The following is a 24,908-nucleotide window of genomic DNA, read 5'->3' as shown; positions in this document are numbered from 1 at the left end:
TTTAGCTCCATTTGGAATTGGCTCTTTACAGTGAGAAGGTACTGTACTTCCCCTGCATTTGGGCCTTGATTCAATCTAACATTGTCCCTGACACTGAGTTTAAAAATTCAAGAGTGTCACAGGTTTTTTTATTTTTACCCAATATTTTTCATTAGTGAGAGATTAAACTAAAATCAGTTGTGTGAGACACAAGAAAGGGCACAACTGCTGCAATTCTGAAATTCCTTTCCAAAATCAAAGATGAAGTTCATTGTGGCTAGCCAGAATGGAGGCAATAGCATTTCACTTTCACTTAAGACACATAATTCATCCAGAGGAATACAAACAAGCACACCAAGAAACTAATGAACTCAAAGTGCAAATTTTAAAATGGACATCTGATCTAATTTTTCAAAAAAGGAGGCACTTGATATCTGGTAAAATGTGAATCTGACATACAGTACGGTACTGAAAAAAATTCTACCTCTTACTGGACATACATTGAGAGTATTGCAATAAAATCTGTTGTTCTAATACAGATACAACTACAAATTAGATATATTAGATACACTATTTAACAGTGCCAGTATTTACCTACTGCAAGTATCAAGTTAATCCTGATCATGATGAAACAGAATTTAGACTTGAGAATCAGATGGTGAACCAAATAGGTGTACAAATTATATGTTTGTATTTTAAAGGTCGGTCTTTATATTAATAGTATTATCCATGCCAGTGTTGGTCCTTTGTGGATTGATTGTCTCCATTGTCAGTTTTGGAATACATGCTGTTCTGAGTTCTACGGTTCTATAAGCAAGGGTATACAAAACATTTACATTTTCTATCCAGGATTCCTTAAAAGAATAACAAAACAATGAACATGACAATTATACCAAAATTGCCTAAGCAGTATGGGTCATTTTTTTACTGCTTGTCACTACAAAAATTGTGCGGCTTGTCCTGATCATTTTTGTGGTGCTGGTCAAATAAAAAAGATTAAAGTGGCATCTTGGGAATTTCACATGAAGACATAAGACCATGTCAAAGAATGAATTCTGTGATTTGGGTACTTCTTACCCTTGACAGCAGATCTAACATCACTGTGCTCACCTCCAGACCAAACCCAAATCAGTTAGTGTAAAATTTGGATTCTGATCCAAGATCAGTTGCTAGGAGCAGAAAGTGCCTCTCTGTGTTGTGACTGTCAGGAGTATGGAGCTGTGTCATGTGCTGATTGTCTGCTTTCTGCTGTGTAATGTGCTGATTGTCTGGGACATTTGTGGATGTCAGCAGTGAAATCTGGGGCAGCAGCAACGCTTGACCTTTATATGTGCGCTTTTTATCAGTTGATGATCAATGGGATCTCCTGCTTTGTTTTCCTGTAACTGTTTCACTTCCTGTTCACAGGTTATATGTGCCACTGAAACTGCATTTATTTCTGGACCCTGCATTGTAACTATACTGTCCCATGAGCCACAGGATGAGGCTTCCCCTTATATCACTTCCTCCTCTCCTTTTTAAGGTCAAAGACTCAGGTTGTTTCTGAAATTAAAACTGGAAGTCCTCTATGTTGATTGGTCCTCCTTCTGTATCGCCTCTGTTCAAAGTTTAGCATGGTCATACAAGAAACACTTCACAAAACAATGATAACTATAATAGCAACAAAAAAATGAAGTCTTTGGCCTGAGAGTATGCAAGGCAAAACATGTTTCGCCTCCAGGTTGGTGTTCTGTGTGTGTATGTGTGTGTGTTTGTGTGTGCGTGTTTGTTTGATTGATTCCCTGCAGTGGTCTTTGAAAATAAATCCCCTGAAAATGTTAACGTTTGTTTTGTTTTGTTTTTACACTGGTGGCTCCATGTTCCAGCAATCCTGAGGGTGTTAATGAGGTGACACTTATCCTTCATTTCCTGGCTTGTCCTAGCCACCCGTTCACACGGACCCACGGACTCAGGTTAGTGTTTAGCTAAAGATTGCCTCTTGTGATCCCACGGAGGAACTCCCATGTCTACCACTAGGGGGCTGAATTCGATATAGAGTCCACAGAGTTGACACTGGAAGACGGCATCCGACTGTGCGCGATCACCACCTCTGGACGCTGGGGAACCAAGAGCACAACAGACATCGGTGTCAGGGTGCATTCGGCACAAAGGCAGAAACGCTATTACTTCACAGAACCTGATACCGTTAAGAGTACACTCTAGCCCAGGGGTGTCCAAACCTCTCCTGGAGGCCACTTGTCCTGCATGTTGTAGATCTCTCCCTGCTCCAACAGAGCTGATTCAAATGATCAGTTTGTTATTCAGTAGCTTCAGAATTCCTTAGAGTTCCTTACGAATTGATCATTTGAATCAGCTGTGTTGGAGCAGGGAGAAATCTAAAACATGCAGGATAAGTGGCCCTCCAGGAGAGGTTTGGACACCCCTGCTCTAGCCCCACAGTACTTAATGCATCTCAAACTGGGCCACCTTGCTGAGCGCTTCAGCACAAAGGAAAAGCAGTGCTGCAGTGAACATTTGCTATCAGGCGATGGAGCGAAAGAGAGAGAAGGCGGCAGTGAGCAATGGCATCTACCTCTCTAGAGCAAGCAACGTTACAGAGGTGTGGCGCAGAGACGGTCGTACTGTTCCCCCTGCTGATGTGTGGCGTGGCAGAACATGCAGGAAGACAGACAAGTGAGCTGCAGCCCATGTGTGAATTACACAGTGTGTACAGAATCCACATAAGTTCATTCTCCCCTCTGCTGAGGAGAATTTGCACATCCAACTCATTACTCGCTTTACATGTATATATGCATCCATGTCCATTAGCCTTATTTATCACATGTGGGTAAGTATGTTTTAAGTACCAAAACCAAGACACTTCCCTATCACTAGTGGTTGCGTGGCAATAGCGTTTCGTTTTCTGGTTCTGTTTCTGGTGTCGGCTCCCTCACGTGTCTCCTGAAGATCCGGTCTCGCAGGCTTCGGCGTGGGGGCTCTGGGAGATAGTCCCAGTCCAGATCAGGGGGCCGTGAGCCACCAGGCCCAAACACGTTCAGCTCTTTAAAGCACTCCGTCTCGATCATCTGCCACACAGGATGAAGCAGTCTGTCAGCACTGACCCTGGATTTATGTGTATGTGTGTAAGTTTGTGCGTGAGAGTGTGAAAGACAGAAAAACAAAGCAGTAGAAACCCATTTTACATGGAGGGGACTTTACCTCATTCTGCCATGGAATAGGGACGCTGCCTGTGCTGAACTTGGCATAGAAGTCATTGTCAGTTTGGTCCAGGTGGACACCTTTGACAGTGGAGAACTGTTCAATGTCCAGGACATCCTTACAGTAAACAGCTCTGGGCTGAGGGAGAAGGGAGGGATATGGTGTGATTTGACCATACTGATTTGTCCATGAGAATTACTGGAGGTTAAATCATTAAGTATGTACTTGTCATAAATCATTGACTATATTCCTTGGTGTCTGCTGGGTATCACAGTAGCTAGTCATTTGACCTTCTGTGAGTTGTAGAGCTACCCTTCGTAAGGGGAGGTCCCAAGTTAAAGCGGCGATGGGTGAATGAACCTTTATGAATCCCAGAACCACAGGGACCAATCACAAGACTTTGTTGTCAATAGCAAAACACTTTTTGGTTCTGCTCAGTTTCACTGATGACATATGAAAGCTCTCCACATTTTGACAGTTCATGGAGCCTCACTTTCCCATGACAACAAAACAATAGTTAAATACACCCTTTAGTGGATGCAGATGGTTATAACATCTGAACCTATGCATGTCGTAAGGCTACTGATGTTACTCTCAATGCAGGTAGCCCAGCCTCTGAGGCAAAATCTCTTTCAAGGAAACCCAGGTTCACTGTATAATACTATGATCCACTACCACACTGTTGAAACTGGATCATAGCTGGACTGTTTGAGTTGACTGGAACAACTCATCAAGAATCATAGAGCTAAACTGCTAAGCTAAGCTGGTCTGATGTAGGTACAGTATCCACAACACATTAGATAGCCTTCAGTAAGCTGATTTATGAATCCTTTGGATGTCTAATCAACCACTTTCACCTAGAAAAAAACGTGTTTTGAATGACATAAATAAATGCTGATTGTTACTCATGATTAAACAGTGTACTAGTGCCCAGGGTTGGCTGTAACAGCAGCCCTTACATCAGGTACAAAGAGCGGCTCCAGGATGCCAGCCTCGAGCCGCTTGAAGTTGATGGTCCTGAAGAAGGGCTGGGCTTTCACCACCACAGCTCCATCCGACATGCATCCCAGCCGCTGTTTGGGATCTTTGGTCAGGAGCTGGGAGGGGAGAAAAGGGACAAAAAGAAAAGAGGTAAGACTCATGGGTAGGATTGCGTATTAGGCTTGTTGAAGAAGCAGAAAGTCTAGTCTGCACATTAGGGTGGGTTTATTATTAGTAATAGTAGTAGTAGTATTAGATGTTCTTCTGGGTTCCTGTGAGACCTTTGTGGGAGCTCACTCACCATCCTGCAGATGGATTTGGTGTCCTCGCTGAACTTGCTGCTGTACTCCTCCTCTTCCTCCTGCACCCTCTTCTCCACCACCTCCCTCGTGACGCGCTCCTTCTGCGCCCGAAAGGGCGAGCGTCCCTCCGTCATCTCATAGATCAGGCAGCCCAGCCCCCACCAGTCCGCACTCGTCGCATACCGCTCGTTGTTGATCACCTCGGGGGCTGCGGGAACAGACAACGCCACGGTCACTCCCCCCATTCACTGTTACTGACACAATGGGATATTCAACACTCTCAGGTAGACAGTAAATACAGTTGATACCACTAGCCATATGTTTTGTTACTGATGTAGTCACTTGGGGTATCGCTCTGGATAAGACAGTCTGCCGATTGACTAAATGTAAATGTTGTGATTCATTCCGCGTTATCAATGGCAGTGTGGATTCCCCTGATAAAAAGTCACTTTGCTGTTTTTTGCAGATTAGAAAGTTATAAGTTACAATGCTTTTTTTTTGCTTCTGGTTTTCTTGTTTAAGTCGGCTCATGACACGACTGGGGTCAAACCCAGGCTGTAGCACCACTCCATTGAGATATTGGTAGGCCTGTTATATTGTTCTTTGATGTGGTAAAAAAAAAATTCTGAACATGTTTTGTAACCCTGCAAGGTATGAGAGGAGGCTGGTGGTTTGTTATGGGAGGGCAAACACATACCCATGTAACCTACAGTCCCCACTCTCCCTCGAGTGGTCTCCCCTTTGGACACTTTAATGGCCAGACCCAGGTCAGATATCCGGATGTGTCCTGTGGGGGTAAGAGGGCAGAGTTTGGAGCGCTCCTCCAATTATTCATGTCCTCATTCTGCACGCCTTCAGTCATGTCAATGTAATTATAATTCTACAAATGCTATATTTAGGACCATAGACAAATACAAGTGAAATACATGCGGAAACGAATGACAGAAATGCCATAACTCATACTTCACACCTACACTTTCTTCCCTATAAAAATGGCCTGTGAAAGTGAACCACATCAGATGGTATCATTTCCAATGCACAGATAATCACACGTAATATCAGCGCAGTGACTTTTTCAACTTCCTGAAAGACAGGTCTTCCTTAAATCTGATCACAACACGCTGGTGGAGCTGTCAAGAAAACCAGAAGGGTTGCATCCGCATTGTCTCAAGAAGCAGAAATATACTCACCATAGTCATCTAAAAGAATATTCTCTGGTTTTAAATCCCTGGGAAAAAAAAATGCATGAACACAGTCAGAGAGGGTTGGATTTCATTTAGTGACATTAGATTGCAATATCATCTTGCATTTCACTGCACAGTTATTTTCATCACTGTCAAAACCACCACTCCTTTTATGAGCTAAAATACAGTTATGAATGGAGCTCACCTGTAAATGATGTTCTCTCGGTGCAGGTGCTCCAGGCCACAGCAGATCTCTGCAGCATAGAACTGCACCCTTTCTTTCTCGAACCCAGGTGTGCCCATGTTGTAGATGTGGAACTTGAGATCCCCTCCGTTCATAATGGTTAGGACCAGACACAGGGCGTCTTTAGTTTCGTACGCGTATGCCAAGCTGACCTGCAAGAATGAAAAAAGGGAGGGGGAGTTACTAATAAGGGAAAAATGGAATTTTTTTCTGACCCCTGCTTTGTTGATCAGGCTAAAGTCATAGAATGTCGCAAGCTGTTTAACACTGGCAAAATAATGAAAATCTTTGCAAACACACTTAAAAAACAGACTCATTAGTAGAGATTGAGTAGAGCCTCTCTAAAAATGGCAAATGTGTCCCTACATTACCGGATAATTATTCATAAATGTTATCACTCACCATAATTACAGTAAAAAATAACATGAGACATTCCATGCAACAGAGAGAGTGAGAGAACCAGCATGCACTGGCCATGGCTGTAGGGTGTGAACTCACCACAAACCTGCTGTTGACCTTCTCCAGGATCTGCTTCTCGTTGAGGGCCATGGCCTCGCCCTTGCGCTTCTTGATGCGCTTCTTCTCCAGCTTCTTGCAGGCGTACATCTTCCCCGTGGCCCGCACCTGGCAGGCACACACCTGGGCAAAGAGCAGGAAGCAGGCAGCTTCAGCCAAGGGCCAGTGAGGCTGTTAAACTAACCGATGGACATTGGTGCAAATGGAAAGCAAGGACTGTCGTGTTACAGAGAGAGCTCTGCAATAACACTTTTTATTTCCAAAACGAGTTCTATCAAAGTCTCACCTCCCCAAATCCGCCCTTTCCTAAAATGCGATATTGTCGAAAAGTGTCTTTTGTGACTGGCTGCCTGAAAAGAGAAATAAATATTCATCTTTTAAAATTTAAATAACAAAAATATATATCAGCAGGAACAGCTTGGAACAGCAAACAACATTTTTTTTTCAATAACTGCCACATTCTTACCCTTATCCTATCCCGTGATAACATCTAATTACTGTTATCGGATATTGTCATCTAGTGTAAAGTTCCAGGAAAAGCAAAATGCGTTAAGGTGAAAAACAGAATTAAAATTGAAAGCCAACCTTTCCAGCATCTTCCACTGTAGAAAGCGATCAAAGTACATGCTGTCCTGATAGTCTGAGAAGGGGGTTCTGCTCAAGTGTTCATGGAGGGCCCTGTTGTCATAAAGGCATGGTTAGCTGAGAGGGGGCAGAGGTAGGGGTGGTGTAAGGGGGCTCTGGTGGGTGCTCATTGGATTTAGAGGGGTGAGGACTCACATTCGGCAGTCACTGAAGAGCTCCTTGCAGGCGTTCTGCTCCAGTTTCTCCCTGCAACGCGGACCGTGGCTGTCTGCTACCTCCAACACACAGTCACGGGACTGCTCTCACACAAACACACACACACACACACACACACACAGAAAAGACATGAGTGTGCCTTACTGCAACCACATTTCTATTTTCACACGTCTAGAAACCCTTATTCAGACTTCACCTTGGCTCCCACAGTTTGGACCAGCCTTGCTCCTTGCACAGAATCCTTACTTTAATTATATGTTACAGACTGGTGTAGCTTTTTCAGATCAAGCCACTGTGACTATGACAGTGCAATTTTGCGTTGCTCTTATGGATTACAGTCTGGTTGCACAGAAGCACTATGATTGAATTCTACATTTTTATAGATCACTGTTAGGCTCTGCATGCTCTTTATTATGATGTAATTATATTGTTCTTAAGGATCATTTTTTGGCAACGCCTAAAATGATTACCGCCTGAAAATAATAGGCTTTTACTGTTTGCACTGTTTTTTTCAGCTTGATTTGCTGTGACTCTGTACCTGTACCTCTGCTTCTATACCTATTTGTGTTGTTCTTATTGCTCATGTGAAATCTGTTTAATCCATCATGGCATATTAGCCTTGCACGTCACCTGGGGAAAGAGCCTCAGTCTAATGAAGGAATAATAATAATAATACGCACTAATCGTGGCACACGCAGGACTCATATCACAGAGGTGTATACCCCTGGGCCTGTCTCGCCCCTAATGTCGCACAGGGGGAAGGACAGGAGGTACCTGCTTGGTGAGAAACATCCTGATAATCTCCTCTCCGCGACTCTTCCTCTTGTCATCTGGCGTCACCTCGTACGCGTCCTGAAAGAGAGATCATGGCAAGGCAGCCTTAGCGCACAGATCCCTACGCCCTCCTTGGTTAGCCTCATCTGGGACTGAGCTAGGCAGCTCCAGATGAGAGAACGGGTTCAAATGAAGTGCATAAATGGCTGAAAAAGATGTATGAATGAGGCGCAGTGGGTGGCGGATGGATTCTTCACACACTCACGCCCACCATCGCCTCCCAATAATGTACTGTGAAGTCTGACGTGGGTGGACTTATTACAGTGAGCTCAAATACCCAAACAGCGTCACTAAATACCTCCAGCTGTCTAAACTTTTTCAGTCACCCAGCTTTACCCTCAGCCATGTACATGGCTTGTTTTTATATATTATACATGTGTTAAACTGGATAGCTATTGAAGACAGTAAGGCTTTTTCACGCAAAGACACAACAGCAGGGAATATCTAAGAATCAAACCTCTAACCTAATGAGCACAAGCCAGATTCTTAACCAGTATGAAAATCACGATGCTATGTCATATATATAGAGAAATAATTTCTAATGCATGCCACTTAATCATGACGTGTAATGGAAATACCTACAGAATGTGTTGCAGTTGTATCAGAGTTGTCTTCACAGTGGAAATCCACATTTTGCAATCCTCTCACACAAGTCCATCTGAATGTACATGATTTTCCCCCAAGACCACCTACGGCACCAACCCTCCAACCTCTCTGACACAATGAGGTTTTTTTGCCACACCCCTTCACAACCAACAAGTTAAACTTAGCAGGATTCCTAAAGGTTATGGAGTGTCACTGCACCAGAATCTCTGTCACAGCATTGACTTGACACAGCATACATGCCCCTCAGCTACACACACACACTCACACATAGTGCTCCCTTTCCTTCCACACACATCTTCTCCCAGACCTTTCCACACACATCTTCTCCCAGAGTCACAAATATAGTACCCCTCTTGTGTCTAAGAATATTGTGTGCTGCACACTTAAAAAATGTCACCATTATTAGCAGTGGTATTTTAACACAGTTTATTTTCTGTTGCCAATGGTCCAGCTGTGTGGACAGTCTATGTGGAGAACAACTTGTAGTAGTTACTGGTAAAACCACAGTTTCATAGGACTAAAGAAAACAATTGGCACCTCAGTGTTTTGTAATTGGTGCAATTTACACTGTCCTGAAATCAAAAATAGTTTGTTTGTTGGAGTCTCTACATCCACTGGCCAAGGACAACATGCAGTCACGTAGGGTGTATTTCAATAGTAGTAACAACCTATGTCCGTTTGGCATGTTATGAAACCATATCCATGCCCATTGAGGAATTTACAGTCCCATACCATGAGCCGTGCGCTGCCCTCGAGAATGAGATCTCATGCCATTCTAAGTTCAGGGGTCATCTCAGGACCACACCTACTCATGGATGTATTCTGCCTTCTTTTCTCTCTCTCAATCAGTCACTCTGTCTCTGTCTTTCTCTCTCTCCTCCTCTCTTCCCCTTCTCCTCTCTCTCTTTGCCTTTCCCCCTTTCTCTTCCCATCTCTCCCATGTTTCTGCTCTCTGTCTTTTTATCTCTCTTTTCCTTCTTTTCTACCTTTCTTTCACTCAGGCCCCTCACTTTCCAACTTCATCCTCATTCTCTCTCCTCCTTTCTTTCTCTATCTCTGACTCACTCTTTTCATCCCCCATGCCTCTTTCCTCTCCATTTTTTATTCCACTACCTCTCTCTAACCCTCCCTGTTTCCTCATCCTAATCTCTTTCTCCCCTCTCAGAGCCAATGATCACATGCTCCATGGTCACATGACCCTATGCAGGTGACAGGGGCTATCACATACACTTTGGTGGAGGCTGAGAATTTAAGATGTTTGCTGCTTCCGTGATGTTTCCCAGACTTCAAAAAACACTCCACACCTTGTTCTCGATCCAAACTTTCATTGAGAGGGACTTCTTTGTACTAACTGCATTTTCACTTTAATTGGGTTTTGCATTACAATGTTTGGAATAAAGTATCATTTCCTCTGCAACCCATTTCCTCATGCACTCCTTGTAAATATTGATTGCACAATGCTCAGATGTCTGCATATTGTCTCCCTATGCATTGGTACAGTATCCTCCCTCTTTGCCTCATTGTGAAGTATCCCTGGCTGCAGCATCAGTCTAAGTATCCTTGTGAACTGGGGTGAAGGGGGGGGGGGGGGGTGCGTCTGTGTTTCTGCTTCTGGTCATCAGGACTGAGCAGGATGAGCAAAGCAGCTCCATCATTGACCCGAACCATCTGCCTCTTCATATATTTTAGGGCTTTCTTGAAAAGATTCAAACATGTCCCAGTGGATGTATTTTGCCCAGACATAAAATAAATAGGCCATTCATGGAGTAAGTATTTTTGAGGAGTAGCGGTTTGTGAATGTAAGCTTAAACCAGGTGCCCCTCCATAACAGCCATGTTGCCAATAGTCTACTCAAAGTTCTGCAGTCTGGAGTAAGCTGGCAAAAGAGCTAGTGGGTGAGGAGAATGTATGGATGTGTGTGTGTGTGTGTGTGTGTGTGTGTGTGTGTGTGTGTGTGTTCAGTACCATTGCGTCCAGCAGGCGGATGCAACGCTGCAGCTTTGGATTGGTCTCACAGAAGAGGCGGAACAGCTGTCTCCCGATGGGCTGCTTCTCACACAGGCTGAGGTAATCCCGCTCTGCAACACACAAATACACACACAGGTGTTCATACAGGCACACACGCACACACACAGGCATGCACATAGGCATACGTAGACACATACGCAATCAGATCAGCCCCAGAGCCAAACCAGCAGGACAACCACTTTGTTATACCACTCACATTTTGGCATCAGTAATCTTTAAATGTTGTAGGCTAGATATTGATTTTGGACAGATTTGGGTGCTTGCCAGTTCCGCTGCTTTAAGTCACAGAGGATGTGCGGAGAGAAACAAAGCACAACAACTGTCTAACGGTCATGGCGGTCTCAGAAGAACAGCCAGTGGCTCACACTTCCTGGCTCAGACAGGCACTGTGCAGAAGTGTCAGACACAACAAGAAAATACCTCGCAAAGGAGAGAGGGACAGAGGGAGACGGAAAGACACACGCATACATTCTCAATTATGGGCACTACAGCACACACACACGCACACACACACATGCACACACACACACACACCCGGGGCCTGACGCCCAGGTAGCGCTGGCTCACCGATGCTGTTCCCCAGCTCCATGCACTGGCTGATATGAGGGAAGCGCAGGATCTCTTTCCATTTCCTGCTCCTTCCTTTGCGTTTCCCTCCACCGCCTTGGGAGAGGGAGAGAGAAAAGGCGGGTCGATGAGGAGAAGGCGCGGACTGAAAAGAGAGGAACGGGATCTGAAGGGTCCCAATGGTCTGAGACACCAGTATGGTGTTGGGACGATGTCCAGATCACTGTTCTAGTGTACAGCAGCTCGTAGGGAGCCCCCCCCCCCCCACACACACACAACCCTGCCACACTGTAAGAAGATCAGGTTGTGAATTAGAACATGTACCATTGGAAAACAGACAACAGAGAGAATTGAGGGAATTTAGTAGTGCTTGCTAACATCTAATACTGAACTGTTCACACTAACATCACATTTACATTGACATTGATTCATTTGGCAGACAGTTTTATCCACAGCAACTTACAAGTGAGGTAAGAGTACAACACAAGCGAAAAACCATAAGGAGTCAGACAAATTATATGTGGACAGATTATGGACTTTGTCTGCCATGGAACCACTGTAGCCCTTTGTCCTTCCTTCTGACTAACAAATAGAAGAAAATAATACATGTTTAACTGATTATTTTAATAATAGCTCTTATTATGAATATTCTCACGTTATGAATATTCTCACGTTTATCCGAACATAGCTAGAATGACTTTCCCCCCCACCACCTCTGTCTTTCAGAGCTTCAACATTTTTTCTGGAATTATCGTTCCCTCTTCAGCAGGTCAAAGCACAGCATTAACGGATCAATTACTGAGCACACTGATTAATCATTAAACAGATAGCTTGGCAGTATAGCTGCGGCTGCACCATTATTCCCACGGCCTATACAGCAATGCATAACCTACACTGGCCGTGAGCGCAGGAGAAAGGGCTGGACATTTCCCAGGGTGCATTTAGGCTTCCTGCCACTAGAGGACCCTGGAAATGGTGCACTCTCTCCCACATTGCTCACAGCGCTCAGGGAGGGATCGCACTGATACAGCTCAAAGCATTACAAAAGCACCTCAGCCAACCTCTAATGAAATGTTTGCAATGTTGGGCTCTATACAGGGTGTGTGCACATATTTGGATATGTAACAGTTGTTATTTTGGTGATGTCATCCATTTCTCTATCTCTTTTTTTTTTTTGCTTGCCAGACAGTTTAATCCAGGGAAACCCATATAGCATCTGCAAGAAGGAAATTTCCAGGGCACAAAAATAAATTAAAAAGCAGGTGACAGGGAAAGAAGTTCATAGCAGCCATTTGGTGACCTGAGAAACAACTGCTTGGTGAGCCAAAGTGATGTCCAAATTTTCATATTGTTCCAGGTCCCATGGAGGGTCCTGTCAAACTTACGCAATGCAGCCACCCCTGCGTTACAGCAAGACGAGGACATCCCCACAGGGTCTCTTCATCAGCTCTCCCTTCACGGCCCGGATGAACTGGCAATGGGCGTAAATCTTAAAACCTCGGCACAGCAACCAGCATCAGGGGCTTCCGACGTGGCCTGGGCCTTCCCTGCCTTTCCTGGCCTCACATGGCCTCGCCTGGCCTCTCCACACACCCGATTCATCGAGCGGCGAATTAAAGGAGGCATCGATCGCACCCGGGAGCGTCAGTCTCTGGCGCGCTGCGCACTGCGCCGTACACTCTGACGCACTCCGCGAGCATCTGCTCGAAGCATTAATCCGAGCGCGAGCGGGGCTTCCCGCTCCCCCCGGAGCACAGGCTCTCACTCACCGATGACAGTACTCCCTCCTTTACGTCTCTCATTTTCCCTCAGAGACTTGCCACCAAAGCAGCTAGGAACAGGAGTCAGTCGCACTGCCCCCAGGACACAGACCTCTGCCAAATCGGATTCCGTCGGGGTGACTGATACTGCATGCGTTTTCAGCACAGCTCGCGCTCAGCTGAAGCCCCCGGGACGGGGGAGAGACGCACACACTGCCTCGGTTATTCCGTTAGCAAACAAGATTGCAGGAGAGTATCTGGCTCCCAAAAGCATCCAACAGTGACGCATATGAAGAGTTAAAAGCTTAACTCAGTCTAGCTTTGCAAAGGGCGTTTTTTTCCACTTACTCCTCAAAAGACAAGGTCAAAGTTGAATGCTTGCCCCCAGAGATAAGAACATCTTTAAGTAATAAGTCAAGAATTCCACCATATGTCACGTTACTCTGGCCTGGTGTAACTGCTTCAGCAAGTTTTGCATCCCTCCAAAGAATACTGCTGATAACGTATTTTGGAAACTGAGATGGATTTTTGTCCTTGTGGGGGGGGGGGGGGGGTGTAGTGGAAGGGGAGGGTTGGGGTAACCAAAGTCACACAACTCAACAATTTCTGTGTAGTAGCCTCCTATACAGAGGGCATGGTAACTTTCTCGATGACAGAGTGATCATGGAACGGTCCCATGAACTGATGACAACTGGAGTTTGCAGCTTTGCAGATCAATATGATAAACCACGTCAGAGATGAGACAGAGGGTGCCTGCCATGTTAAATTGATTGCTGGGACACAGCATGTGGCGTTGTCTAGACTGTCCTGTAGCAAAATTTGGGTCAGGGGTCCAATCATTTCTAATGACTGGATGGCTATCATTTATTATTCAAGCACTGGTCCTTCAACTAAGCTAGGATCACTCTACAGCCATTAAAGATTCCGTGGCTCTTATAACAAAAAGTAGGGAGTTTCCTCGTGTCCTGGTTAAAGTCTCAATTTGATTCTCTCAGCCTGGACATATAATCATTCCAAAGTTTAATTGGCTAAATAAATCCCTACTCCTCCACTTCTGATGATGTGTGCTTAGCATTCAGGCTCAAAATTACAAACCTCCAACTTCACAAGATCACTTCCCTAATCACTACACCACACTCCCTGTCACTGCCTGATTCCTGTCACTGTAGAACACGTCATACTATTCATCCCTTACCAGTGCAGTGCCTCGCCTCTAATCCCATGGCTCAGCTCTTTATTCTCTCACATACCAATTGACTGAATGTATTATTTTAACTGTTTCCCTTTAGTCGGCATCCTCTTTATGCCTTGTGGCGGATCAGTTGATTCAGTACTTAGCAAATCTCGGAAACTGAATCACCCACTATTTTCTTTTTAATAGTCAGTCAGATTAGTTAAACGTCTTACACAAGCATACAAGGTTAACATCTTTCCAAGATTCGGGTCCTTCCCCACACCGTCCCCTTTCACCATTACAGAGTGTACACTCATATGCTAAAAGACTGTGCTACTGGGAGAGGGCTTTCTTGGTATTCTTACGTGATGAATAATTTCTCTGTTATCATTCAGAACAGTCTGGAAATACAAGCCTGGTCATAAGTGACCATGCTGCTCTATGACACACCCACACAGTGAGGTCACTTCCTCCAGCCCCCAGAGCTGCTGTCCCTTGGGGCTTGGTGTGGTATGTATATGAGTGTGTTTGCAAGTGAGAAAGAATTTTTGTGTGAGAAACACAGAGAGAGAAATACAGTGTAAGACTGTATGTCTATGTGTGAGGTACACACATAAAAAGACAGAGAGACAAAGGGAGAGAGACAGAGAGAGAAACGGAGAGAGACACAGAAAAAGGGCAGGTTTCTCTGCCAATATTGGGGGCGTCCCCAGTCCCTTGCTCTGTCACCAGGCCAAACCGTGGGACAATAGCCTGAGTCAGAAGCAATGTGCACGCACTGTTTATTCGTCCCATGGTTGATGTTTAAAACCGGAATGATCTTCCAAAGTAAATAATACGCTCTGTTACACACACAGACACACTCACACACACATACAGACACACAAACTCACTTACTCTTCCTGGGAACTGAGAGCACAGATCACACAGTGGGGGGGGGGGGATACTCTTGGCTCCTTACCAGTCTTCTGGCATGAAGGCACCCGGGGATGGGGGTGTGATATTATTGTGGGATGGATGCCCAACTGGCCTGCTGAAGTGTTTCTCAGCCACACGGTGAGATCCAGGGCCCGCCACAGAGCTGTTCGGCGGCCTTTGGGTCCCTCACAGTGTCAGGTCATGTGTGATAAGGCAAGTGTGATAACCAAGTTGGGCACTTGATAACCAAGTGTTGACACAGTCTTTGGTAGGTGTAACATTACCAGAATCTCTTGGCAAAAACAGAAAAATATAAGTCACATGAAAAGGGATGCCTGGATTTGTGAGGTCATCACCATGCAACTGCCATACCTTCTCACTGCGGATCTGCTGCTCTTCCTTGTGGCCCTGAGGTGTGACATCAATTTATTATTATTTATATTAATAATTATTAATAAATAATAATAGTTTATTATTATTTTCATTATGTATGGGTGCCAAAACCTTATGCATTTGTACTCTTGTTTGTGTGACAGTGGTACACAACATGCCTGTTTCACATCCGTGAAAGAGTTACATGAAGGAATTGTACCCTTATTTCACCCCAAATTGGGGTTATGTATATATTTATATGTATATTCATGTCAAACTGTGTAACATATGATGTCTCATGATTATGATGTTAGGTGCTAATAACACTGAAACATATACACACTCCCAAGTGTACCATAATTAAGTGGTAATTGGTAGACGATCCCTTAAGGCATAAGGTAAAGGCAAAAGGGTTTACTAGAGAAGCGGATGACACAGCATTGGAATGAGCTGTTAAAATAAACACAACAGGTTTGTTTCATTCATTACATATAAAGACATAACAGTTATATTGGGCTGGGCCTTCCACCTACGCAGGGCCCCGGACTGCAGTCAGCCACGCAATTTACAGTACGAGCAGAAAATTGCCTCCACACTTAACAAGCCCATAACAAGTCCCAAAAAGAAGCCCCCTCAGTCTACATGACACTTTTTAAACATTTGAATTCTGGACAAAAAAAGAAAAATCTAACCTAGTTTGGTTATTTGAGGTCAATGAACATAATTCAATCACAGAACCACACAAAATATGCAGAATAAAGCGCAAAACAAGGACGAAATGCCAGGGGTCCGTGGCACAACAGTGGATGTTTCTGTTACATCCTCTAGTCTTGTTTGGGTTGGCCTGCTGGACTAGATCTCACCCTGGCAGATAGTTAGATAGTATCTGCCCTGTTAGTTGCTTGTGTAGAGCACAGTGAAAATACAGTAAAAGCCACTGGAATGCTTGAGTACATCAGGACTTTTTTGTATGAAATGCAGATCTTCCCATGACCCTAAAAGCCTGAATCATCACCACAAAGCCCTCACTGCTGCTGGCAAGCCAAGGTCTTTCAACATCTTGGGCTCTCTGGTAGGGTGTCATCGGTCGGTTCTTATAACAAGGAAGGACATTACATTATGTATTTTCTTAGTACACACTTATCCAGAGTGACTTACATCGCTTTTAATTTTTAAAATGTTTATACAGCTGGGCATTTACAGAGGCAATTCAGGCTAAGCACCTTGCACAAGCACTGCCCCACCTGGGAAGTGAATCTGCAACCTTTAGGTTATAAACCCAGAGCCTTTGGTACAGAAATCCATCTGTGAGACATGTTGTGATACCCAACAGTTATCAATGCCGCTATGGATGTGGGAGGTAGCCACATTAGCCTACATCGTCTAGACAATTTATAGAAACATCTGTTTCAATCAAATATAAATGACACTGCAATGAGGAAGGGAGGCAAATACTTTATGTTTGATGACTGACAAAAAAGAGTCCTGTTTGGTGACAAGCACATGCTGTACAAGGATACACCAAGTAGGTGAAATAACACACACACTGAGGTACAAGGTACACACGGCCTTGCTGGGCACACACGCTGGCAACGAAGTGTTGACATAATCTTTGGTAGAGTGCAATTTTGTCAGGATCTCTTGGCAAACATACAAATCTGTGACAGTGAGAGATATAAAAAGAAGTTCTGAAATGAACACAGTGACATAATGCATGGTATAAATAATACCATTACATAACCTTTACAGCAGCCACAAATTATTCCATACAGAAGGTGAAGCCCAGCCTTCACTATTACCCACTGCCAATAACTTGTAGTTGCTTCTGTTGTTCTTTAGGGATGGGCGAAGACAAACACTATGAAGGAACTCACAATCAATCAATCTTGAATGGCTGTTTGCAAACAGTTATCTGCATTCACTTTATAAACTCAGTGCTTTTGTATCTGAAAATTTAAATCAGACATTCAGTTTGACCAGGTTTTACTTTATCAAATGTTGTGCAATCATATTAATAACAAAGAGTGCCTTGCATAGAGATCAGTGTGAATGCAACCTATTCTGAATTTTGAAGAATCTTTTAAACTCAGCTGAGAGCAATGGCAGGGAAAATCATGATCAAATGGCCATTAGAAAGCAGAGAACAGCTGATCAACTTTTTATTTGTATAATTGCTCCTTGGTGGCATTTTTAAACATGTATAATTTATTATTTCAATTTATTATTTATTATTATAAAAATGTTTATGGGCAATAATAGTATGTATGGCTAATGAATCCTAAGATAAATATATACTGATATTCATGTGGCTTTTATATGCACTTATGTACCTGTGTACCTGTGTGTACCACTGTATGTCGCCCTGGAAACAATAATCTGCCAAATTAATGAATGCAAAGCATTCACACCCCTCTTGCTAGTCACATTTCCACCAGATCTGTCATCTCACAGTTGGGAGTATGTTGTGCAAGAGCAATATATTTGCAAATAATATCGTAAAAACTGTGACAGAGAAAAAAAACCACATATACTCACAAAAAGAAAAATCTGTTTACAAACAGGAACCACCTAATTTGCTTCATGATGGTCCGTGTGGACTACACCCCTCTGTTCATGTTTCCAGTTAATGGCACTGACATCACCCAGATAATCATGTTTCTGCATAATAAAAAAAAAAATCATTTTGGAAAAGCCAGGTCCCATCATCCTCTCTGCCCTACAGCACGGCACTAATAGACAGGGTGTGAGGCCTATGTAAATTATACATGGTGCTCCCTGCACACAGTAACGCACGAGCACTTAGTCCTGTTCCCAGTGCATTACGCGGTCTGTCTCGGTCTTTCTGGCCACACCATCAAACCTGATGTAAAATGCAGCTTGCAGAAAGAAGCAGGGGTTAAATATTGTCCAAACAAATACAATGTGCTTTGGCTTGCTTTTTTTTAGCGTATTCACTTTTGTAGATATCACTTCCGCTTTTTATTGCTGCTATGGTATACTCATGAAGCTGGCCCTACTGCACACAGCAGGCACAAAGAACTAGGACAGGAGGCTTTTCCCACCTCTGATGGCCAGCAGTACCACACCTGCACTCTACACACAAACACATGGATTTTCATAAGCTTCTTACATCATGCCTTCACCTCCATTCGACAAACAATACAATAAAGGTGATAAAAAAAGCTCTGTGGACTGTAAAGGGAACTTGGTTTCAGCCCAGACCTCTCATGGCTCTGCTTCAGACCAGACAGTTATCATTGTGGTCAGGACCTGTGCAACAGAAGTGGTGTTTGTTATTTACTTTTTTTTCCCCCGGTCACTGCCTGAAACACTGCAACACTGGAAAAAAGGAGTCTCATCAAACCAATGCCGTGTCCTTGCGGGAGCAGAGGACCTTTGAGTCCCTTCGTAAAGCCGTTGATCTGCTTGATTGCCGCTTCCTGTGTCTAACGTATTAACGACATTAACCTTTTCAGCAAAACAGCGCAATTACATAACCCCTGCGCAGTATTCACTTTAAAGCCGGAAATGCTTTGACAAGTTCAAAAAACAGTGCCACCATTGCACCTGTCACTGCCCACATTTGAGCCTTGGAGCTATGTGGCTTAAATGAACATATTATCCACATATCATACGTGGGGTAGCATTATCCCTTATCAGAGAGACATCAAATTTCTTCCTGGAATAATAATGTTCAACGAATAAACTTCTTTGCTGTTCAGAATCCCTTTCATGGCAGGCAGTATTGATCATGGGAGCATTGTATACAAATAACATCCATTAAGTATTAGGGATAAAAGTAATATTGCAGACTGGTGAGCCAGTGTGTGTCAGTAGTCTCGAGAGGTATGAGAGATTCTGGGGTAGCCTTGCTTCCTGTAACATGCGTCAGAAGCATCTCTCTGACCACAGACGCTGTTCAGACAGAAGTTTCTCACGGAAGCAGCACGCACGCTGTGAAAGCCACCCGCCGCCTCAACGGTCGACAGATGGAATGCTCACCCGCTGTTCCTATCACTCTCGCTCTCCACCTCTCAGTCTCTTGCCTTCTGTCTTTGTCTTTCACACCTACTCACTCACCCAAACATTGTATACACACACAAACATACTTTTCTCTCACATGCACACATACACACACACACACACATACAGCACTTGTGCACATACACACAGATAGATACATACACTCACTCTCCTTGTAAACAGCACAGGCACCACTTCTCAAGGTAGCTGCTATTCCACATCCTGTCAGTCAGACTGTGGGTAAAAAAAGAAAAAACAGTGCAAATTAACTGAAAAACTGAATGGCTGACTGCAAACCTGTATTATCAGATACCTCATACCTACATCACTCTGAGTCATCTGGAGAAAAATTACATGGCCACCATTTCGATCTTGGCCACTTGATTCTTGCCCCTGCGGAGTAGCAGGAGGATTGCTGTCATGGTGACGTCAAGGTCAAGCTATTCTCAAAGTGTCTGTCAGTTTGACATGTGACTTCATCCACATCAGAGGCAATGGAGTCCAGTATGTCAGAGACAAACCAAATCAGATTGCTAAAACAACGTTTTTCATTATTACAAAAGGGAGTATCCAAATCTTTTCTGATACAGTTCATTCAGTACCACATGCTTTTCCACTTTACTGTGCCTACTGGATCAGTCAATGAGGCAAAGCTGTACCCATTACATTTACAGCACATTTCAGAAAAGTGGGTCTTAATATAAATATGACCAAGTGGAATCAAACAGGATCTGAAAAGGGCAGAACCAGAACAACATAAGAATAAAAACACAGCTATTTACTTTTCTAACTGAGACTTCTTGAGTAAGACTGTTTGGGAAACCTTAAAAACAAGATCTTATATGTAAGCGTTCTTTGTTTCACAGAATCGAGGTAGAACTTTCAGTTACTATTGATAACCAGGAAATCGTGAAAAAATGTGACAGCTCATCAAATACTCCCTTCCTGCACATGCTGAACCAACCAACCGTTCAGCACAACGTGATAAAAATAGTGCCTATGCCTGCAGGCACCATGTACTGTTACTACAGATATACCTGCCGGAGATGTAGAAAGCCGTCCAACTTGTTTGTGACCTCAGAGCGCTTCAGATATGACAGGTATCTGTCACACGGACAACATATTTTCTCATGTATTGTATATGTGCAGGGACAACATTCCTGCAAGGTAAACGCAGTGTTGTCACGAACCTCGTATTCTATAAATAAACCAAATACGGAATGAAATGCAACCGGTGTTCTCTGGTGCCTTTGCTGCCTTTGTGCTTCGGAAACGGAACAAACCGCAAAAGTGGTGGTGAGCAATTCCCTAACCATTTCCTCATTAGTTAACTCTCTCTAAGGATCAAATTTAGTAAGCGGAGCATTTGCCAGGCAGGTACCTTGCACGCACTCTCTCCTCTCCGCCTCAGATTGAATTAATGAATAAAATGATCACATCAACAAGACCTGTGTCTGCTTTACCAGGTATCCAGCCTTATTTTCCTGAGCGCCTTGGTCCACTTGGACCGTGTTCTCCTTCCACCCAACCTACTGTTTTTCAATGTAAAAAAAGCCATGCTTCTTTGGGTGCCTAAAATGAAAGCAATCACATCTCCATTTTTTGGACCAATAAACTAACAGGAGAATGAAACATGCAGTCAGTCAACTTCAGAGACAGGAAAAGCTGGACAAACAGAGAAGAGATCACCCCTGTCAAAGCCCCAACCCCAGCTGTTCTCATTTCCTCATCTTAAGGCCCCATAAGACCAAAACCTGCTCACCTTTTCACCCTACTCACCTCCCACATACCATTTCTTTCTTGTTATATATTCTTTCTGCTTGTTTCACCATATTTACTTAATCTTGAATGCCAGCTGTACTACACTAACCTCATCCATAGCAGAGCATCCTCTGTGGTCATGCAGGAAAGCTGCAGCAAGACAGATGTAATCCTCCAATAAATTCCCAGGCAGCCAACAGCTATTTTTAACACTACAAGTCCCACATTGCACCACAGTGGAGCAAACGCTGACTGCTGGATAGGTGCATCTTCACTGATACAATCCATGTGATGGGTGAATCCTGGTCAACAAAATCCAGGCTACCCAAGCAGAACAATGCCAATAGTCTTCTCCCTCTAAGGACTCACAGCCATTGTCGAGAAATGACACAGGTCAGACTCAAACGCAGGCCTGGACTGAAGAGATAAACCAGAGTGGATCAAGAACTACCATCAGCTAAGCCAATGGGGAGCACCACACCCACACAACATCTCAAACTGGTTTGATCACAATGAGGTCCCCTCACGTACTGTACACAAAGTGGTCTAGTGTCTTGCTTATTGTGAGAAAATCAGGGACTCTCTGAAGGACTCCTATATTTTTTTTTGTCCAAACTGATATACTTGTTCTATCCAAAAATATATTTATTTATATAATTATTAACCAGGAAAGTCAACTGAGAACTCATTTATCATAGGTCATACCATAGGTTATCGTAAGTTGGGAACCCAAAGGGATAAATAGACATGGGGGACTCACCAGGATGTTAGGGTTAACATTCCAACTCCATAAATTAGTAAATAGGTCTCTAATCCAAGTGCTATAATCAAGCCCAGTCCTACCTAACAGCAGTAATCCAGCACAACAAGGCTAAAGCATGGTATGGCTGCTGAGAGAGAAGGTCTAACCCATTGTGGGTTATCCTCCAACATGCCAGTCCTCACTGTGACTGAAGGCACCCTGTTTTTGAGTTAAAGGCAAAAAAAATACTCTGGTTATTCAAGTCAAAATAAAAACCCATTATTTCCAGAACTACAAACTGCATGTTGATTTTAGCATCAGTTGTGCCATGTACAAATGAATAACTATGGTTTGTTCCTCCAACCTAAACAATCATGCAAGGGGTCATGACCCCTCGGAAACCCCCCACAAAGAAAACACACTTTGGGATTTGGTCATAAAAACTATAAAAACAACCAATCCCCTCCAGCCATGTCTTTCTGTAATTGAACAAAAGAAGCTAGTTCCTTATGTTCTAAAGCTCGATTTTATGTTACTCTCACTCACGCCACACACATTCTGCAGTCGTTGTCATTTAATGCTTCGGCACAGGAAACTGAAAAAGTGAAATGCCCTTGTAAATATGTAAGCCTTCAGATTGTTGAGTCAGCGCATGTATATAAAAAAAACCATACCGCTTCAGAACTATCTAATGTTTCAATGCTTCTGGTTCATTGCACTGTATTAAATGGTGGTTAAGTTATGAATGGATTACAACACCTTGTCAGTTGTAATTCTTGCATCAGAAACACTCCACCTCAGTTTCCCTTTTATTCTCCACCAGCTGAGCACACAAACAATGTGAATCAAAGCAGACAGCAGACTTTCTCTTGACATTTTGCTTTTAAATTGCACATCAGGCAATTCCAATGCACTCACATGTCACTGGCGCTAACAAGCTAATAGCTGAAAAAAAACTCTTTAGGTTCTGTGCGGCGATGACACTTTAGAAAAAAAGGCTTGGTTTGTTTGTGCCTCTGATCGCGCTTACGTTACATGTGTCATTTTTTCCACCTGCTATTATTTTTCTTCTCCCTGCATCCTGTTTTCTGCAGCACCCGCACATCTGGCCCACACCTGTACAACATGCTCACACTGATTAGAGACCCTGTGGCGTCACAAAAAGATCCATGTGGGGTTTGCTCTTTGCTGCCTCAGTACTTTCGGGTCCACAATTAAACCGTATTACACAGCCGGAAAACACAGGAGAGTTGCCTGATTACTACTAGGAGAGGTCCGCAGATGCTCTGCCTGCAGAGTGGGGTCAATCAAGGGAAAGCTGACAGCAATGATGAAAAGCCCAGTGTGTTCACCTTGGGTGTGCGTGTGTTATTGTTGTTTTTTTTTTGTTTTTGTTTTTTTTCTCTCTCTACAGTGTTCTCTGAGTTATTATTGAGAACATATGAGCGCAGTTCCAGCAGACCTGGAGCTCTAGCTGTTGCTATGACTTTAGCAATTGAGTTCAACCAAGAAACCTCAGTACACGTCTGTCTGCGAGACCAGGTTGCATTTTACAGGACTGCTCAAAAGGAATTGCACACCAAAATTAAAAACAGACAGGAATATGAAGGCAACAAAACAGCCTACATATTTCTGTAGTACAACCACTTCTGAACATAAACATATGTATGCATATTTTTTTCCATAACATTATTCTCCTTACTTCATCAACTGAGCTATTCTTGGTTTAAAACCAGTCAACCTTTAACCATAATCACGCATCAACTCTCTCCTACTGTGGAAATCCAGGTGCATGGATAACAGATGCCACTCCATTATTGAAAATCCTGTGTGCTCAGTCCTCCAATTGCTACATAATCCTGGATAAAAATTCGACCTTGTGTCATCAGGTTAGTGTATGGACTACATATGGCACTCATAACTGCAAGTTCGGCCTCAGCATTCGATATCCACTCAGATTGAATTGATGCCAAGAGGAAACTAATCTACAATGTCCTTCATGGTTTGCAGAGCACCACTGTAAATATAGAAAGTGCACTGGTCTCCTCTTGGAGTTAAGAGGACAGTTTTTCTCTTCATCATTTGAGCTCCTGCTCCGAAGATAAGATATATAGTTTCTGAAAGGAAATTTCTTGTGACCACTCAATCAAGTCCTGGTGCATGTAAAACACTGGAATACAATAAATAAATAAATAAATAAAACCCAAACACACAAAATATACACAATCTATTTCCTCCACTGTAAAACTGGGTAAACAGCCCTAAACAGAATATGTATGTTATTCAATGATTAATAGGGGAGAGCAAAAGCCACACATCATACAAGCAGCGACCACTGAACCTGTACAAAATGTACTGTTATATCTAGTGAAAACAAATACTGTAATAACATCACTGATAAATGATTAGATGCTGCAGCCTGTCAAGGGCATTTTTTGCATGTGCCATAGTCTTCTTCTGAAGAAGAGAGAGAAAAGGAAGACAGACGCCCCTCCAGCAGCCAAAGTTTGTTGTTAAATATAAGAAAGCAACATGTTCCCAAAAGATTTTCCTAAAGAATGTAGTTTCTAGTTTCTCTCTCCATTACTAGGATTAAAATCCAACCACTCAGCATTCCTGACTTTCCCTGGGAGATTCTAGCGCCACTAGTATACAGCCAAGAAAAGAATCACATGATTGAATGAGGCAGTATTCTTTCATTCCTCTTCATGAACTCTGCAAGATCGCTCATCTTAAATAAAAATTAAAACGGATTTTTGGCTTAACTGTTACAAACACAGAACTGAAAACCAAGTCTTGGAATTTGAATTTTTCCCCTTAATTGGATTTCTTTTTATCAAAAACTATTGTTGCTTTTTTTCCCCACATACCCCTAGCGCCCCTTTCAATGTAATGCTTAGAGTTCAGACACTTGCAGA

The 24,908-nt window shown here is 43.4% G+C and overlaps 1 protein-coding gene across 2 annotated transcripts in view; it reads right to left on the bottom strand.

Moving 5' to 3' along the window:
- Positions 1-1,760: 1,760 nt before the first annotated feature.
- LOC118777769 (G protein-coupled receptor kinase 5-like) overlaps positions 1,761-24,908 on the bottom strand; it is a 34,136-nt gene continuing 10,988 nt past the window's right edge. The window contains exons 2-17 of one of the 2 annotated variants that reach the window (XM_036528917.1): positions 11,241-11,336; positions 10,611-10,723; positions 7,980-8,057; positions 7,185-7,285; positions 6,990-7,082; positions 6,691-6,754; positions 6,387-6,527; positions 5,850-6,040; positions 5,651-5,688; positions 5,158-5,247; positions 4,460-4,668; positions 4,137-4,274; positions 3,178-3,315; positions 2,913-3,044; positions 2,552-2,612; positions 1,999-2,075 (exon numbers count right to left, since the gene is read on the bottom strand). In XM_036528917.1, coding sequence (XP_036384810.1) covers positions 2,571-2,612; positions 2,913-3,044; positions 3,178-3,315; positions 4,137-4,274; positions 4,460-4,668; positions 5,158-5,247; positions 5,651-5,688; positions 5,850-6,040; positions 6,387-6,527; positions 6,691-6,754; positions 6,990-7,082; positions 7,185-7,285; positions 7,980-8,057; positions 10,611-10,723; positions 11,241-11,336 — 1,664 coding nt within the window. In that variant the 3' untranslated portion in view covers positions 1,999-2,075; positions 2,552-2,570. Of the gene's footprint in view, positions 2,076-2,551; positions 2,613-2,912; positions 3,045-3,177; positions 3,316-4,136; positions 4,275-4,459; positions 4,669-5,157; positions 5,248-5,650; positions 5,689-5,849; positions 6,041-6,386; positions 6,528-6,690; positions 6,755-6,989; positions 7,083-7,184; positions 7,286-7,979; positions 8,058-10,610; positions 10,724-11,240; positions 11,337-24,908 lie in introns of both variants that reach the window. The other variant, XM_036528916.1, reaches the window with a different exon arrangement.

This window comes from Megalops cyprinoides, chromosome 5, assembly GCF_013368585.1.
Source record: "Megalops cyprinoides isolate fMegCyp1 chromosome 5, fMegCyp1.pri, whole genome shotgun sequence".
NCBI lineage: Eukaryota > Metazoa > Chordata > Actinopteri > Elopiformes > Megalopidae > Megalops > Megalops cyprinoides.
This window is presented reverse-complemented; position numbering and strand designations above follow the sequence as displayed.